General features: G+C 36.7%; 1 protein-coding gene and 1 pseudogene across 10 annotated transcripts in view; one reads left to right on the forward strand and one right to left on the reverse strand.

Moving 5' to 3' along the window:
- BCAS3 (BCAS3 microtubule associated cell migration factor) overlaps positions 1–18,073 on the forward strand; it is a 661,861-nt gene that overhangs the window by 255,123 nt on the left and 388,665 nt on the right. For all 10 annotated transcript variants that reach the window (XR_012514509.1, XR_012514510.1, XM_039475903.2 and 7 more), the window contains exon 15: positions 14,184–14,448. Coding sequence is in view for 8 of the 10 variants with exons in the window: in XM_039475903.2 (XP_039331837.1) it covers positions 14,184–14,448 (265 nt within the window). In the remaining 2 variants the exon portion in view is untranslated. The remainder of the gene's footprint in view (positions 1–14,183; positions 14,449–18,073) is intronic.
- Positions 11,183–11,730, reverse strand: LOC104651608 (immediate early response 3-interacting protein 1 pseudogene; annotated as a pseudogene).

Below are 18,073 nucleotides of genomic sequence, written 5' to 3' on the forward strand. Positions count from 1 at the left end.
GTGCTCAGTCCTCTTGTTTCATATGTACTTTGACTTAAACCCATTTTGTGAATTAATTTTGTTAAATTAACTTTTGATAAAATGTTGAACATCATTGAAAACACATTTTTTGAAATTTTATGTTTCATGTGAGTATATCTGCTATATTAAATATTGGTTACCCCAAATACTACAGTTCTGAATTCTCACATCAATGAAATATTTAAAAACAAATAACTCAGATTACTCAAAGTACTTATGTAAATCAGAATTACTGGACTAGGACTACAGTATGTTTTTAAGAACAAATATATTTGCCTTTTAGAGGCCTAATTGGTTTCTGATTAGCCATATTTTATATCATTATAATGAGAAATAAATGTGAGATATTATAAATATACTAAATACTAAGGAAAATTTAATGAATGGTAAATTACATAACCCAATGTAAATTTACAGAACATTTAATTAAACACTGTAATACTGTGTTTGTATCTCGTTAGTTAAGAACTCTGACATTTGTATACTTAAAAACTCTAAATTGATAATAATGAGTGCCCTAATGAGGATTCCCAGATTAAGTTAGGTGCTGTTTGCTTGAATTTTTCTTCTTATGTCACATTTTTATGCTGAATGGAAGGAAACTTTATTAAGAACATCTGGTTATACCTTTTACCCTTATTCAAGCCACTTGTTTAACCCAAACCCAGATGTGAAATGAGCCAAAGCACAGATAAAAATGCTAGTTTAGCCTTCTCAGCAGCTGCTTATCTTCCTTTGAGCATAGACAGCAAAAGCATCTCTAAGAACTAAGGGGCTATTAATGAAACCGCGAACTGTAAAAATAAGCTATAGAACTTTACTTTCAGCAAACTAGCAAGTTAGTGTTCCTTTCATTTTTTTTAATGATAGATTTATTGAGGTATAATTCACATACATAAAGTTCACCATTTTATAACGTGAAAGTCAGTGGTTTTTTAGTGTATTCACAGAGTTATACATTAGTTATACATTCAATTCAAGAACATTTTTATCACCCCAAAATAAACCTTGTACCTATTCAAGTCACTTTTCATCCCCCCTCCCTGATCCTTGGCAATTACCAATTTATTTTCTGTATCTGTGGATTTGCTTATTTTATGCCTTTCATATAAAATGTAATCATACAATATGTGGCCTTTTATGTCTGGTTTCTTTCACTTTGCATAATGCTTCAAAGTTCATCCATTTTTAAATATGCATCAGAAAGTTCATTCCTTTTCATGGATGAATAGTATTTCATTATATGGATATATAACATTTTATTTGTTCATTTATCAATTGGTAGACATTTATTTCCACATTTAGGCTCTTAGGAGTCCGGAACATTTGTATAGTTTTTGTATAAACATATGTTTTCAGTTCTCTTGAATATTTATGAGTGAAACTACTGGGTCATATGGTAACTTTATGTTAAACTTTTGGAAACAGGTTTTTTTTTTAAGCTTTTATATTTTAGAGATGGAGTCCTGCTCTCTGTTGCACAGGCTGGAGTGCAGTGGCTCAATCATAGCTTACTGCAGCCTCAAACTCTTGGGCGCCAGTGATCTTCCCACCTCAGCCTCCGAGGTGATTAGGACTGCAGGCACATTCCACTACACCTCACTAATTTTCTTTTTTGTTTATGTAGACACAAGGTTTCACTGTGTTGCCCAGACTGATCTCTGGCTTCAGCCTCCCAAAGTGCTGGGATTACAAGGGTGAGCCATTGCACCTGGTGGAAGAGTTTTCTAAGTGGCTATCCCATTTATTTTTCTCTTATGGAAATTTGAGGGTTTCAGTTTCTACACATCCTCACAAAAACTTGTGGTATCATCTTTTTTAATTTGAGCCATTCTCATTGTGGTTTTTATTTGCATTTCCTTAATGACTAATGATGTCGAGAGTTGTTTCATATGCTTATTGGCCATTTGTTTATCTTCTTTGGAGAAATGTTTGTCCCAGTCTTTTGCTTATTCTTAATTGGGTTGTCTTTATGTTGTCAAATTGTTTAAGTTATTTATGTAATCTAGATACTAGATCTTTTTTGGATGTATTATTTGCAAATACTTTCTCCCATTCATTTTATTGTTTTTTGTTTTGTTTGGTTTACTTTCTTAATACTGTTTTTTGTTTTTTGTTTTTTGTTTTTTTTTGAAACAGGGTCTCACTCTGTCACCCAGGGTAAAATGCAGTGGTGCAATCACAGCTTGCAGCAGCCTTGACTTCCCTGGGCTCAAGCAATCCTCCCACCTCAGCCTCCTGAGTAGCTGGGACTATAGGCATACACCACCATGCCCAGCTAATTTTTGTATTTTTTGTAGAGACAGGGTTTCACTATGTTGCCCAGTCTAGTCTTGAACTCATGGGGTCAAGTGATCTGCCCATCTCAGCCTCCCAAAGTGCTGGGATTACAGACATAAGCCACTGCACCTGACCTTTTTCTCTTTTCTTTTCTTTTTCTTTTTAAAAAGACAGGTTTTCACTCTGCTGACCAGTTGGCATGCAGTGGCACTAGTATAGCTCACTGCAGCTTCAGGCTCCTGGGTTGAAGTGATTCTCCCAGCCTCTTGAGTAGCTAGAACTACAGGCCTGTGCCACCATGCCAGGTGAAGTTGGTTTTATTTTTTGTAGAGACAGGTCCTTGCTGTTTTGCCCAGGCTAGCCTTGAACTCCTAGCCTCCAGTAGTCCTCCCACTTCAGCCTCCCAAAGTTCTGGGATTATAGGCATGAGCAACCATGACCAGCCAATGTATTCTTTGATACACACACAGTTTTTAATGTTGAAGAAGTATGATTTATCTACTTCGTCTTGGGTTGCACGATCTCGGCTCACTGTAGCCTCTGCCTCCCAGGTTCAAGCAATTCTCCTGCTTCAGCCTCCCAAGTAGCTGGGATTACAGGCATGCACCACCATACCCAGCTAATTTTTATATTTTTAGAACAGATGGGATTTTACCATGCTGGCCAGGCTGGTCTGGAACCCCTTACCTCAAGTGATCTACCTGCCTCGGCTTCCCAAAGTGTTAGGATTACAGGCGTAAGCCACCATGCCTGGCCGCAAGAGTGATAGCAGTTGTTGATATACCAGTAAAAACAGACATTTAGACAGAGTTGGACTATATTTTTATGATGATAATAATAATAATAGCAAACATCTTTGCATAGTGCTTATGAAGTGCTAGGTACTGTTCTAAGTACTGTATGTAATAACTCATACCCAATAACCCTATGAAATTGGCATCATTATTCCTATTTTGCAAATGAATAATCTAAAGGCACAGAGCTGGTAACAAACTTTCATATGCATTTAAGTGGTAGATATAACTGTGGTATATTGCCTCTAGGTAAAGCTTATAACATGTGGCTTTATATTTATAGTATTGTTTCTATGTATTTTCATAATCTTCTATAATATTAAACTTTGTAGATTTTTTTCATTTCATATTGGTATTTTAAATCTAACCTGATATGAAATTATAAGTGTATGCACACACATGCGTATATATATTTATGTGATATATATAACTGGATAGATATACTGCATTTTTGCATTTAGAGTTGCCTGGAGGGATGTGTTCCAAGATAATGAGCAATAGTTGATTCTGGGTTGTGGGATTTATGCGTGTGTGATTTTTAAAAAATACTAAAGTGATTTTCCCTATTCACATTTTATTATTTTATTGTATATAGCTATATTCTATCTTGAAAACAAGATAAACAAAATGTCTGCTTGCTATTGAAGTTCATTTTTCTTATTTTAAGCAGATAATCCATGTTTTTAAAAATTAATTAATTTTAGAGATTAGAGTCTTACTCTGTTTCCCAAGCTAGAGTACAATGGCACAATCATAGCCTACTGCAGCCTTGTAACTCCTGGGCATTAGTGCTTCTTCTCCCTTAACCTCCTGAGTAGCTGGGACTACAAGTGCACCACTGCGCCTGGCTTACTATTGAATTTTTTAAAGTACCTTAATTTCATTGGTCTCATATTCTTAACTCATGTCTTGTATGGACTCTTCTTAAGAGAAGACTTTCTGTATAGTTTTTCCTCTCTGTACTGTGAAGAATCTGTTAACACTAACTTTGAATTTCAACTGAGCAAAAGGTTATTCCCATGAAAAGAATGCCATTCTTCTCATTGTAGATCTATATTACAAAACACTATACTGAATTAATTGTATTTTGAATTGCACCAACCAAAATTTTTGTCAAAATTTGATTTTTGTCTTGTTATAAACAACTACATAGTATCCTTGATTTTGCTTTCTTGTCTTCAAGGCCTAAAATTTATTATCTGGCCCTCTAAAGAAAAAGTTTGCTGACCCCAGTTCTAAAAGAAACCTCCACTTCTCTTATATCCAAAATCATTTTCTGCATTAGTTTTATAGCATTTTGAAATGTGGCCAAACACGAGCACATATCTCTTGCTATGCACATCTGCTTAGTTCCTGAGTTCAAAATATTGACTAGTGAGTGTCTTAAAGAAATAATTATCTAAATATGTTTGTGTCCTAAATTCGAGAGCAGGGGTTTGGGTAGTGAGTGGTACCTGTACTTTTAAAATATTTGTTGTCACAGTTGCCTAATCTGTACATGGTAAATGTCGTTTGTCATGATATTCATGGTATTGAGTGCCATAGAATTAAATCAGTGATACAACTCGACTCCTGTTTAGCTCTTCCTTTTATGATGAGAAAATGTTTATTAGAAATAGTATTCCATCTGGCTGGGTATGGTGGCTCACTCCTGTAATTCCAGCACTTTGGGAGGCCAAGGCGGGTGAATCATGAGGTCAGGAGTTCAAGACCAGTCTGGCCAAGATAGTGAAACCCTATCTTTACTAAAAATATAAAATATTAGTCGGGCATGGTGGCAGGTGCCTGTAATCCCAGCTACTTGGGAAGTTGAGGCAGGAGAACCACTTGAACCTGGGAGACAGACGTTGCAGTGAGCCGAGATCGTACCACCACACTCCAGCCTAGGCCACAGAGCAAGACTCCATCTCCAAAAAAAAAAAAAAGAAAGAAAAAGAAAAAAAAAATAACATTCCATAATTGAGGTCCAAAAATCATGCAGATAATGTCATTACCTTATTACTAGTTTTTCATTTTCACAGGTTTTTTTCATTTTTAATGTCTGGAAAACCATCTAGCTAGTTAAATAATAGCAACAGTTATATTATTTTACATTTTGTGGATGCACAACTTGTTATCCTCTGTAATGTTATTTGAAGGATTAAACTTTCGCTACTTAGTTTGACAGCTGATATCTTTAGCAGTCTTCTCTGCTCATTTATATGTGCTGATGTATCTTCAAGGTCATAGAGCAGAATCACTTCACTAATAACAGTTTTCTAAAAAAGCATTAGGTGGAATTCTGTCTTCCTGCCTTGTTACTGATTGTTAACACCACCTCTATATCATGAGTATTCTTTTTTTTTTAATTGCATTTTAGGTTTTGGGGTACATGTGAAGAACATGCAAGATTGTTGCATACGTACACACATGGCAGTGTGATTTGATGCTTTCCTCCACTTCACCTGTATCTGGCATTTCTCCCCATGCTATCTCTCCCCAACCCCCCAACCTCCGCTGTCCCTCCCCTATTTCCTCCCAACAGACCCCAGTGCGTGATGCTCCCCTCCCTGTGCCCATGTGTTCTCATTGTTCAACACCCGCCTATGAGTGAGAACATGCGGTGTTTGATTTTCGGTTCTTGTGTCAGTTTGCTGAGAATGATGGTTTCCAGGTTCATCCATGTCCCTACAAAGGACACGAACTCATCGTTTTTGATGGCTGCATAATATTCCATGGTGTATATATGCCACATTTTCCCTGTCCAGTCTATCACCGATGGGCATTTGGGTTGGTTCCAGGTCTTTGCTGTTGTAAACAGTGCTGCAATGAACATTCATGTGCATGTGTCCTTATAGTAAAATGATTTATAATCCTTTGGATATATACCCAGTAATGGGATTGCTGGGTCAAATGAAATTTCTATATCTAGGTCCTTGAGGAATCGCCACACCATCTTCCACAATGGTTGAACTAATTTACACTCCCACCAACAGTGTAAAAGTGTTCCTATTTCTCCACATCTTCTCCAACATCTGTTGTCTGCAGATTTTTTAATGATCGCCATTGTAACTGGTGTGAGATGGTATCTCAATGTAGTTTTGATTTGCATTTCTCTAATGACCAGTGATGATGAGCATTTTTTCATATGTTTGTTGGCCTCATGTATGTCTTCTTTTGTAAAGTGGCTGTTCATATCCTTTGCCCACTTTTGAGTGGGCTTGTTTGTTTTTTTCTTGTAAATCTGTTTTAGTTCTTTGTAAATTCTGGATCTCAGCCCTTTTTCAGATGAGTAGAGTGCAAAATTTTTTTCCCCATTCTGTTGGTTGCTGATTCACTGCAATGATTGTTTCTTTTGCCATGCAGAAGCTGTGGAGTTTGATTAGGTCCCATTTGTCTATTTTGGCTTTTGTTGCCAATGCTTTTGGTGTTTTGGTCATGATAAATGTTAAAGGGGATGTCACCACAGATTCCACAGAAATTCAAACCATCATCAGAGATTATTACAAACAACTCTATGTACATAAACTAGTAAACCTGGAAGAAATGAATAAATTCCTGGACACTTGCATCCTCCCAAGCCTAAACCAAGAAGAAGTAGAAACCCTGAATAGACCAATAACAAGGTCTGAAGTTGAGGCAGCAATTAAGAGCCTACCACCCAAAAAAAGCCCAGGTCCAGATGAGTTCACAGCCGAATTCTACCAGACATACAAAGAGGAGCTGGTACCATTCCTTCTGAAACGATTCCAAATCATCCAAAACGAGGGAATCCTACCCAAATCATTTTATGAGACCAACATCATCCTGATGCCAAAACCCGGCAGAGACTCAGCAAGAAAAGAAAACTTCAGGCCAATATCCATGATGAACATAGATGCAAAAATCTTCAATAAAATACTGGCAAGCTGATTGCAACAGCACATCAAAAAGCTTATCCACCATGATTAAGTAGGATTTATCCCCGGGATGCAAGGCTGGTTCAACATACGCAAGTCTATAAACATAATTCACCACATAAACAGAACCAAAGACAAAAACCACATGATTATCTCAATTGATGCAGAGAAGGCCTTTAACAAAATTCAACAGCCCTTTATGCTAAAAACCCTCAATAAACTGGGTATTGACGGAACATATCTCAAAATAATAAAAGCTATTTATGACAAACCAACAGCCAATATTATACTGAATGGACAAAAACTGGAAGCATTCCCTTTGAAATCTGGCACTAGACAAGGATGCCCTCTCTCACCACTCCTATTCAATATAGGACTTGAAGTTCTAGCCAGAGCAATCAGGCAAGAAAAAGAAATAAAGGGTATTCAAATAGGAAAAGAGGAAGTCAAATTGTCTCTATTTGCAAATGACATGATTGTATATCTTAGAAGACCCCATTGTCTCAGCCCAAAATCTCCTGAAACTGATAAGCAACTTCAGCAAAGTCTCAGGATACAAAATCAACGTGCAAAAATCACAAGCATTCCTATATACCAATAAGAGACTTAAAGAGAGCCACATCAGGAATGAACTGACATTCACAGTTGCTACAAAGAGAATAAAATACCTAGGAATACAACTAACAAGGGACGTAAAGGACCTCTTCAAGGAGAACTACAAACCACTGCTCAATGAAATAAGAGAGAGCACAAACGGTTGGAGAAACATTCCATGTTCATGGTTAGGAAGAATCAGTATCGTGAAAATGGCCATACTGCCCAAAGTAATTTACAGATTCAACGCTATCCCCGTCAAGCTACCAATGACTTTCTTCACAGAACTGGAAAAAACCACCTTAAACTTCATATGGAACCAAAAGAGAGCCCGTGTAGCCAAGTCAATTCTAAGCAAAAAGAACAAAGCAGGAGGCCTCACACTACCAGACTTTGAACTATACTACAAGGCTACAGTAATCAAAACAGCATGGTAGTGGTATCAAAGCAGAGATATAGACCAATGGAACAGAACAGAGGCCTTGGAGGCAACACAATATATCTACAACCATCTGATCTTTGACAAACCTGACAAAAACAAGCAATGGGGAAAAGAGTCCCTGTTTAATAAATGGTGTTGGGAAAATGGGCTAGCCATGTGCAGAAAGCAGAAACTAGACCCCTTCCTGACACCTTACACTCAAATTAACTCCAGATGGATTAAAGACTTAAACATAAGACCTAACACCATAAAAACCCTAGAAGAAAATCTAGGCAAAACCATTCAGGACATAGGCGTAGGCAAGGACTTCATGAATATTCTTAAAATGAAAGAAAGAAATTCCTTTTTATTGACAGACCAGGAAGTGGTCTTGATTGTAAGTGTTTTGGAAAAAGATGTTAGATAACATAGTTCAGTTTCAATGTGGCTGGAACATAGATTGTCCAACTTTATATAGTTGACTCTGTCATGTGAAAATGTATTTCATATTATAATGTTAATTTCTTCTGGTCCTGGGTTTCTCGTCTCTTGCTTCTTCTGTTTACACCCTTCTTTGTCCTGCCTTTCCCTTTCTCCTGCTCTTCTACTACTTCCATTCTTTCTTTTAATAGCATCCCTGATCTATTCAGAAAAGTCAGTTAAGCTGAACATAATTGTAGGCAAGCTACAGAGGTTAAACACTTCTGGAACAACTATTTATCTGAAATACTGGGATTGTTAGGAGTTAAATTTCTCAATTTTCAGGACAGTCTTTATAACATTAATGTGTCATTGGATGCATTAAAATAATCGGGATTGGTAGTCACGTGGTTGAATTTTTAGTTTGTTCATATATTGATAATGTTCATCTAGCAGTTTTCTACCAATGAAGTCTCTTTTCTTAATACATAAGACTAAAATTTCTTTTATTTAATAGATTCCAGACTCTTAAAAACTTTGATGGCTACCTGTAGCTTTTGTTCATGGTGCATCTCTGAAATATGTAGTTTTATTTGAAGATCTTGTATATTGAAAAGTGCTTCTCTGACTGCTTGTGGACTCTTACCTAATTCATGATATTATAATGAAGGTAATATGCCTCATACTTATAGATGTGTATATATATAGCTATTTTTTAATTTTTGTGGGTACGGAGTAGGTATATATATTTATGGGGTATTTGAGTTATTTTGATACAGGCATATTGTAAATAATAATCACATCAGGGTAATCGGGGTATCCATCACCTCAAGCACATATCCTCTGTGTTACACACAATCCAATGATACTCTTTTAGTTATTTATAAAATATTTTTTAGTAATTAAAAAATTTTTTTGTGGGTACATAGTAGGTAGGTGTATATATTTATAGAGTACATAAAATGTTATGTTTTGTCCAGGTGCTGTGGCTCATGCCTGTAATCCCAGCACTTTGGAAGGCTGATCTAGGTGGATCACCTGAGGTCAGGAGTTTGAGACCAGCCTGGCCAACATGATGAAACTCTGGCTCTGCTAAAAATATAAAAATTAGCCTGTCATAGTGGTGGGTGCCTGTAATCCCAGCTGTTGGGAAGGTTGAGGCAGGAGAATCACTGGAACCGGGAGGTAGAGGTTGCAGTGAGCCAAGATCACACCACTGCATTCCAGCATGAGTGACAGAGAAAGACTCTGTCTCAAAAGAAAAGAAATGTTTCAATACAGGCATACAATGTCAAATAAGTGCATAGTGAGGAATGGGGTACCCATCTCCTCAAGAATTTATCCTTTGAGTTATAAACAATTCAATTGTATTCTTTTTTTTGAGACAGAGTGTCACTCTTGTTGCCCAGGCTGTAGTGCAGTGGCACGATCTTAGCTCACTGCAACTTCCGCCTCCAGGGTTCAAGTGATTCTCCTGCCTCAGCCTCTCCAATAGCTGGGAGTACAGGCATGTGCCACTGCACTCAGGGAATTTTTTGCATTTTTAATAGAGACAGGGTTTCAATATGTTGGCCAGGCTGGTCTCGAACTGCTGATCTCAGGTGATCCAGCTGCCTCAGCCTCCCGAAGTGCTGGGATTATAGGTGTGAGCTACCACATGTGGCCCCAATTATATTCTTTAAGTTATTTTAAAATATATGATTAAGTTATTATTGCCTATAGTCACCTGATTGTGCTATCAAATAGTAGATCTTATTCATTCTATTTGTTTAAAAATGTAAAATTAAATTATTGTTGACTACAATTACTCTGTTGTGCTATCAAATACCAGATCTTATCCATTCTTTCTATTTCTTGTACCCATTTGCTATCCCCACTCCCACCTTCTCCCTCCACTACCCTTTCCAGCTTCTGGTAAACATCCTTCTATTCTCTATTTCCATGAGTTCATTGTTTTATTTATTTATTCATTTAATTTTAATTTTAATTTTTGTGAGATGGAGTCTCACTCTGTTGTCCAGCCTAGAATGTAGTGTCGTGATCTCAGCTCACTGCAACTTCCACCTTCTGGGTTCAAGAGTTTCTCCTACCTTAATCTCCTGAGTAGCTGGAATTACAGGGATGCGCCACCACGCCTGACTAATTTTTGTATTTTTAGTAGAAACAGAGTTTCGCCAAGTTTACCGGGCTGGTCTTGAACTCCTGACCCCAAGTGATCCACCCACCTCTGCCTCCCAAAGTGCTGGGATTACAGGCATGAGCCATGGTGCCTGGCCAAGTTTATTGCTTTAGGTTTTAGATCCCACAAGTAAGTGAGAAAATGCAAAGTTTGTCTTTTTGTAAGTGACTTACTTCACTAAACATAGTAACCTCCAGTTCAACCCATGTTGTTGCAAGTGACAGGATATTATTCTTTTTATTGCCAAATAGTACTCCATTGTGTATATGTACCACATTTTCTTTATCCCTTCATCTGTTGATAGGTCCTTAGGTGGCTTCCATTATCTTGGCTATTGCGAATAATGATGCAATAAACATGTGAGTGCAGCTATCTCTTTGATATATTTCCTTTCTTTTGGGTATATACCTAGCAGTGGGATTTTTAGATCACATGGTAGCTCTAGTTGTAGCTTTTTCAGGAACCTCCAAACTGTTCTCCATAGTGGTTGTACTAATTTACATTCCCACCAATAGTGTATGAGGGTTCTCTTTTCTCCTTGTCCTTGCCATCATTTGCTGTTACCTGTCTTTTGGGTAAAAGCCCCCCCCCCACCTTTTTTTTTAAAATAGAAACTCTGGTTTTATTTTCAACTGTACATTTTTGACAAGTGCAAGGTGAGCCAGCGATATAAATATTCCAATAATGACTGAAGTGATAACTTCTATTGGCATGTCTTCTTCTGAGTCTCCATTTCCTCCACTGATATTCATCCAAATAATAAAAGTAACACAATTGCAATTGAGTTTACTATTATCAATGGCACTCTCATCACAGTTCCTACAGATCGAATAAGGTTCATTAGCTGCGATTTAATTCCTCCTCTCCTAATCCACCAATTCCCTGGTCTCTTCCCCAGCCAATGTTCTTGAGGAATCGCTCCTCATGTAGCATGGCGATGGCATTAATGCAGAGCAGGGCTGCCTGCAGCAATGAGTAACAGGGTAAAGGCTGTGGCCGTCTGGAGCCGCCCTGAAGTCCAAGTGATTTCTCTCCAGCCACCACAAGGGATATCAAAAGCTTCTTTTTTTCTTTTTTTTTTTTTTTAAACATGGGGCAGATAATGTCTCTTTGTAGTTTGATTTTCGTTTTTGTGTTGATCATTGATATTGAACATCTTTTCATATACTTGTTTGTGATTTGTATGTCTTTTGAGGAAATCTATTCATACCTTTGCCCATTTTTAAATAGAATTGTTAGATTTTTTTCCTTTTGAGTTGTTTGAGCTCTTTATATTTTCTAGTTATTAATCCCTTGTTAGATTGACAGCTTACAAATATTTTCTCCCAATCTGTGTGTTATCTCTGTTGATTGTTTCCTTTGCTGTTCAAAAGCTTTTTTAACTTGATGTGATCCCATTTGTCTATTTTTGCTTTGGTTGTCCCTGCTTGTAGGGTAATACTCAAGAAATCTTTGCCCAGTTCAATGTCCAGGAGTTTCCTGCAGTGTTTTCTTGTAGTAGTTTTGTAGTTTTAGGTCTTAGATTTAAGTTTTTAATCCATTTTGATTTTATATGTGTATGGTGAGAAATATGGGTCTATTTTTATTCTTCTGCATATATATCCAGTTTTCCCAGCACTATTTATTGAAGAGACTGTGTTTTCCCCATTATGTTTTCTTGACATCTTTGTTGAAAGTGAGTTCGCTGTAGGTATGTAGATTTGCTTCTGGGTTCTGTATTCTGTTCCATTGGTCTGTGTGTCTGTTTTTTATGGCAGTACCATGCTGTTTCAATTACTATTTGAAGTCAGGTAATGTGATTCCTCCAGGTTTTTTCTTTATGCTTGGGATAGCTTTGGTTATTCTGGGTCTTTTGTGGCTCTATATACATTTTCGGACTTTTTTTTCTATTTCTGTAAAGAATGGCGTTGGTATTTTGATAGGGATTGCATTCAAACTATAGATTGTGTATGGTATTATGGCTATTTTAACAATATTGACTCTACCAATCCATAAACATGGAATATCTTTCTGTTTTCTTGTGTCCTCTTCAGTTTCTTTTTATCAGTGTTTTATAGTTTGCATTGTAAAGCTCTTTCACTTCTTTGGTTAATTGCTAGTTATTTGATTTTATTTGTAGCTATTGTAAGTGAGATTACTTTGTAAATTTCTTTTTCAGATTCTTCACAGTTGGCATGTAGAAATGATTCTGATTGTTTTATGTTGATTTTGTATCCTGCAACCCTACTAAATTTGTTTATGAGTTCTGATAGTTTTTTCGTAGAGTCTCTAGGTTTTTCTGAATATCAGATTATATGATCTGCAAACAAGGATCATTTGACTTTTTCTTTTCCAATTTGATTGCTCTGGCTAGGACTTCCAGTACTTTACTGAATGACAGTGATAAAAGTAGCCATCCTTGCCTTGTTCCAAATATTAGCAGAAAGGCTTTCTGTTTTTCCCCCTTCAGTAAAATACTAGCTGTGGGTCTGTTTTACATGGCTTTCCTTGTGTGGAGGTATGTTCCTCCTATACTCAGTTTTTTGAGAGTTTTCATCATGAAGTAAGGTTGAATTTTTATCAAATATATTTCCAACATCAGTTGAAATGATTATATGGTTTTTATTCATTATTCTCTTGATATTATGTGTCATATTGATTTGTGTATGTTGAACTATCCTTGCATACCTGACATAAATTCCACTTGGTCATTCTAAAGATTTTTGTAATGTGTTGTTGGATTTGATTTACTATATTTTGTTGAGAATTTTTGTGTCAATGCTCACCTGGGATATTGACCTGTAGTTTAGTTTTCTTTTATTTTCTCTTTTCTTTTCCTTTCTTTTTCTCTTTCTCTCTTTCTCTCTCTCTCTTTTTTTCTTGCTTTCTCTTTCTTTTTGATGTGTGTATCTGGTTTTGCTATCAGTAATTCTAGCCTTGTGGAATGTGGTTGGATGTATTCCTTCCTCCTCTACTTTTTTCAGTAGTTGGAATATGATTGCTATTAGCTTTTCTTTAGATATTGGGTAAAACATCTAAGATTAAGCAGTGAAGCTTTTGGTCCTGGGCTTTTCTTTTTGAGACTTTTTATTACAGCTTCAGTTTCATTACTTATTACTGGTAAGTTCAGGTTTAGGATTTTTTCATGGTTCATTTTACATATATTCTATGACTGCTTTGACATTCCAAGAGTAGTGTTGAGTAATCGCAGTAGACAGTAGAGCTTTTACATTCTACAAGGCCATGTGGCCTCTAATAGAAAAAGTTTGTCAGCCACTGCAGATACATGAGTTGTTGTTGTTATCAGTTATGCGTGTGTGTTGGGGTTGGGGGGCAAACGGCATTGAGTGTTTTAAGATCTTCTTTCTTTGCATCTCACCTCTCTTCAGGGTCCTGTATCCCTGACTATTGAAGTAACATTCTACCTAATGGAGTTTTGATCAACTGTCAATGTGAAACTCATCTATAGAATTTTTTTTTTTAAATTTATAACCCCATCTTAGGTACATTTGGTAATGAGGCAATCATTTACATTCATATTTGGTGATGTTTGATAACTCTTAGATAAATCCAAGTAATTTGAGACATTTTTGTATCTTTTCTTATTTCATTTCTAGGTACAAGACATCTGCTTCAGCCATGACTGTCGCTGGGTTGTGGTCAGTACTCTCCGGGGTACTTCCCACGTTTTCCCCATCAACCCTTATGGTGGCCAGCCTTGTGTTCGTACACATATGTCACCACGAGTAGTGAATCGCATGAGCCGTTTCCAGAAAAGTGCTGGACTGGAAGAGATTGAACAAGAACTGACATCTAAGCAAGGAGGTCGCTGTAGCCCTGTTCCAGGTCTATCAAGCAGCCCTTCTGGGTCACCCTTGCATGGTAATTTTCTGTCTCCACTGTTCTCTTGAATCTTCCTTTTGTTCTTAGTTTGACAATTCTAGGATAAAACTAAACTTTTTATAGTCTCTTCCTGTAAAAAGAAGGTCTTAGGCTTATATGAAATTATTAAATTTTAATTTAATAATTTAATTATTAAATCATTAAATAAATTGGAGCCAGTATAGTAATGGTGATCTTTACCATGCTATTGTAAATCCCTGTTTCAATATATAATGAATATTTGGTATCTTATTTATGGAATGTAAAACTTGGAATTATTGTTATAACTTCAGAGAACTGAACCTTTTTTTTTACATGTCTCTTCCAGAACATTCTATGTTCAATTGGACACTATAGTTTATTAAGAAATATTCAATGTTGGAAAGAAATGGTCATGGGTAATGTGTATTTTAGATAGAGTAGTATTTACGTTTTATTTTAAAATGGGATTGGTGGGATTTTTACTACTATGTCACAGGAAAAACAAACAAAAGTAGAGCAAATAGCTTTGTAATCATCATCCCAATCAATAAATGGAACATTACTGGAATCTCTCTTTTATGTACCTTCTCCATAACATTAAACCACAAATCTCACTTTTGTGGTAACCACCTCTTTAGTTTTTTTTGTTTTTTTGGTTTTTTTTTTTTTGAGAGAGTCTCTCGCCAGGTGCCAGGCTGGAGTGCAGTAGCATGATCTTGGCTCACTGCAACCTCCGCCTCCCAGGTTCAAGCAATTCTCCTGCCTCAGCCTCCCGAGTAGCTGGGACTACACGCATGTGCCACCACGTCCACCTAATTTTTATATTTTAGTAGAAACAGGGTTTCACTATGTTGGCTAGGATGATCTCGATCTCTTGACCTCATGATCCGCCCTCCTTGGCCTCCCAAAATACTGGGATTACAGTTGTGAGTGACTGTGCCCAGCCTACTTTTTAAAATAGTTCTGTTCCTGAGCAAGTATCCTTAAACAGTGTTGTTTCCATTTTATGTAAATGAAATTATATAGAGTATGTGTATTTTGAAATCTTTGGCTTCTTTAACATTGTATTTGTGAGGTTCATTTATGTTGTTGCAGGTATGTTTAGTTAATTTATTTACAGCTCTCACTTGTTCCATTGTACATCTATTAATTTATCCTTTCTACGACTGCTGATATACATGCATGGTTTCAGGTTTGGGGTAATGGTAGTATGTATATTAATTTTTGAGGGGAAATTCTTGATCATAAGTAGGTGAAACTTAACCTTGATAAACAACACTGGAGTGATTGTATCATTTCATTCTCATTGGAACGACAGAAAACGTTTACATTAGATCACTTTTTCTGGAGCAGATTTCCCTTGATAGGTGACCATTTTAGGTTTTCAAGATTGGGGAATCTTATATAGAGAGATTATGGTTACCACAGAAAGTCATTGTTATTTTATTAATTGATCTGAAATTCACATAACATAATATTGACCATCTAAATGTGATGATATATTTATAATGTTGTGCCACCACTACCTCTGTTTCCAAAACATTTTCCTTCCTCCAAAAGGAAAGTGCATATGCTTTAAGCACTTACTATTCATTCTTATTTCCCTTAATCTTCTAGAAGACACCACTCTCTGCTTTGTAGATTGCTAAATTTACTTGTTCTGTATATTTTATATAAATACAATTATAGAATATATGACCTTTTGTTTATGCCGTCTTTCATTTAGTATATTGTTTTTGAGGTTCATCCACATTGTAGTATATATTAATACTTAATTCCTTTTTGTGGGTAGATTATATTCCATTGTAGGGATATAATGCAATTGATCCATTCATCCACTGATACACTTTTGGGTTGTCTCTACCTTTTGGTTATTGTGAATAGTGTTGTTAGGAATATGTGTGTACATGTGTTTGTTTGAGTACTTCTTTGTAATTCTTTTGAGCATATACCTATCCTAATTTGTTTCAGCTTCTGTACTGATGGCATTATACATTCTTTTGTAATATCTGATGAATTCCAGATGTGTGTGTCTGTGTGTGTGTGTGTGTGTGTGCGTGCACATATACACACATACTCTAGGAAACTTTAAGATAGACTGGAAAAAAATAGGTCAATATTATCCTCGGGACTTTTGTAACTCAAAAAAATGAGAACTCTGTTTTCTCCTGAGATCATACTTTATGCTTTGGCTCTATTATTTTTAATGAGAATGATTGTTATTCATATGTATTTTACTTAACTAGTGACCCATGATATTTAAGGTTGAAAGTTTTTAGAATCAGTCCTAGATGCAAAAGGTCATTGAGGGCTAAACATTAAGTGTACATGAACATAAAGATGGGAGTAGTAGACACTGGGGACTCCTGGAGGGAGGACAGTGGGACTCCTGGAGGGAGGAGAGTGGGAGGGGTGAGGGTTGAAAAACTACCTGTTGGGTACTGTGCTCACTACCTGGGCGACAGAATCATTTGTACCCCAAACCTCAGTGGCATGCAGTTTACCCATGTAACAAACTAGCGCATGTGCCCCCAAACATAAAATAAAAATGGAAAAAAATGCCTATATATCAAAAAAGTCTTCAGAATTTTTATACAATAAACTTTGGAAAGCTATGAGATGTTGATATTTTCAGCTATTTGCAAGACATTGTATTTCAGACTTAACTAGTTACATTTTTGGTGTTCATGTTAAAGTTGTGTTCTCTCAATGTATAGTATAGGTTCTTTGGGGGCTTTTCTTTTTGTGTTAAATATTTCTCTTAACTTAAAATTTCGGCCGGGTGCAGTGGCTCAAGCCTGTAATCCCAGCACTTTGGGAGGCCGAGGCGGGTGGATCACGAGGTCAAGAGATCGAGACCATCCTGGTCAACATGGTGAAACCCCGCCTCTACTAAAAATACAAAAAATTTAGCTGGGCATGGTGGCACGTGCCTGTAATCCCAGCCACTCAGGAGGCTGAGGCAGGAGAATTGCCTGAACCCAGGAGGCGGAGGTTTCGGTGAGCCGAGATCGTGCCATTGCACTCCAGCCTGGGTAACAAGAGCGAAACTCCGTCTCAAAAAAAAAAACAAAAAAAAACCAAAAACTTAAAATTTCACCAAAATCTTTTGGCAAACAGATTCACTGTCCACATGGGGCAGCAAGGTCAATAAGAGAAACCACAGATGTATTAGTAAATAAAGAAGTATTTGTGGTCCCTACATTTGTATGACTTCAGAAAATATTCCCATGAGCTTCTTTATTGTTCTTATTCTTGCTGCTTTATTCAGCAAACCACATAAGAGGTTTTGGCTAGGCTTTGAGCATAATGTGCACAAAAGATTATGGTCATTCTTACCCTCATATATCTTCTATTCCATGGGAAAAGACAGATATTAAATGACTGTGAACAAATATTTTTAAATATATTTTTGTTGAAGGTTGCAAGTGCCAATTAATGATTTTGTCATTTGTAAAAGGACTGTAATTAAGGAGTAATACTAGATTTCCAAGTCAAAATATATACTGTTTTCTCTCAGCCTTGTTGCTTTCGTGTCTCTCCTCATGTTTTTTGCAGAAATACCAGAGAGGAGAATCCACACTGTTTGACAATGCTGCTGTACCTAAGATTTCTTTTTGAAAGCAAGGAATTTCAGGCAGCC

Source organism: Saimiri boliviensis, chromosome 17, assembly GCF_048565385.1.
Source record: "Saimiri boliviensis isolate mSaiBol1 chromosome 17, mSaiBol1.pri, whole genome shotgun sequence".
Classification (NCBI taxonomy): domain Eukaryota; kingdom Metazoa; phylum Chordata; class Mammalia; order Primates; family Cebidae; genus Saimiri; species Saimiri boliviensis.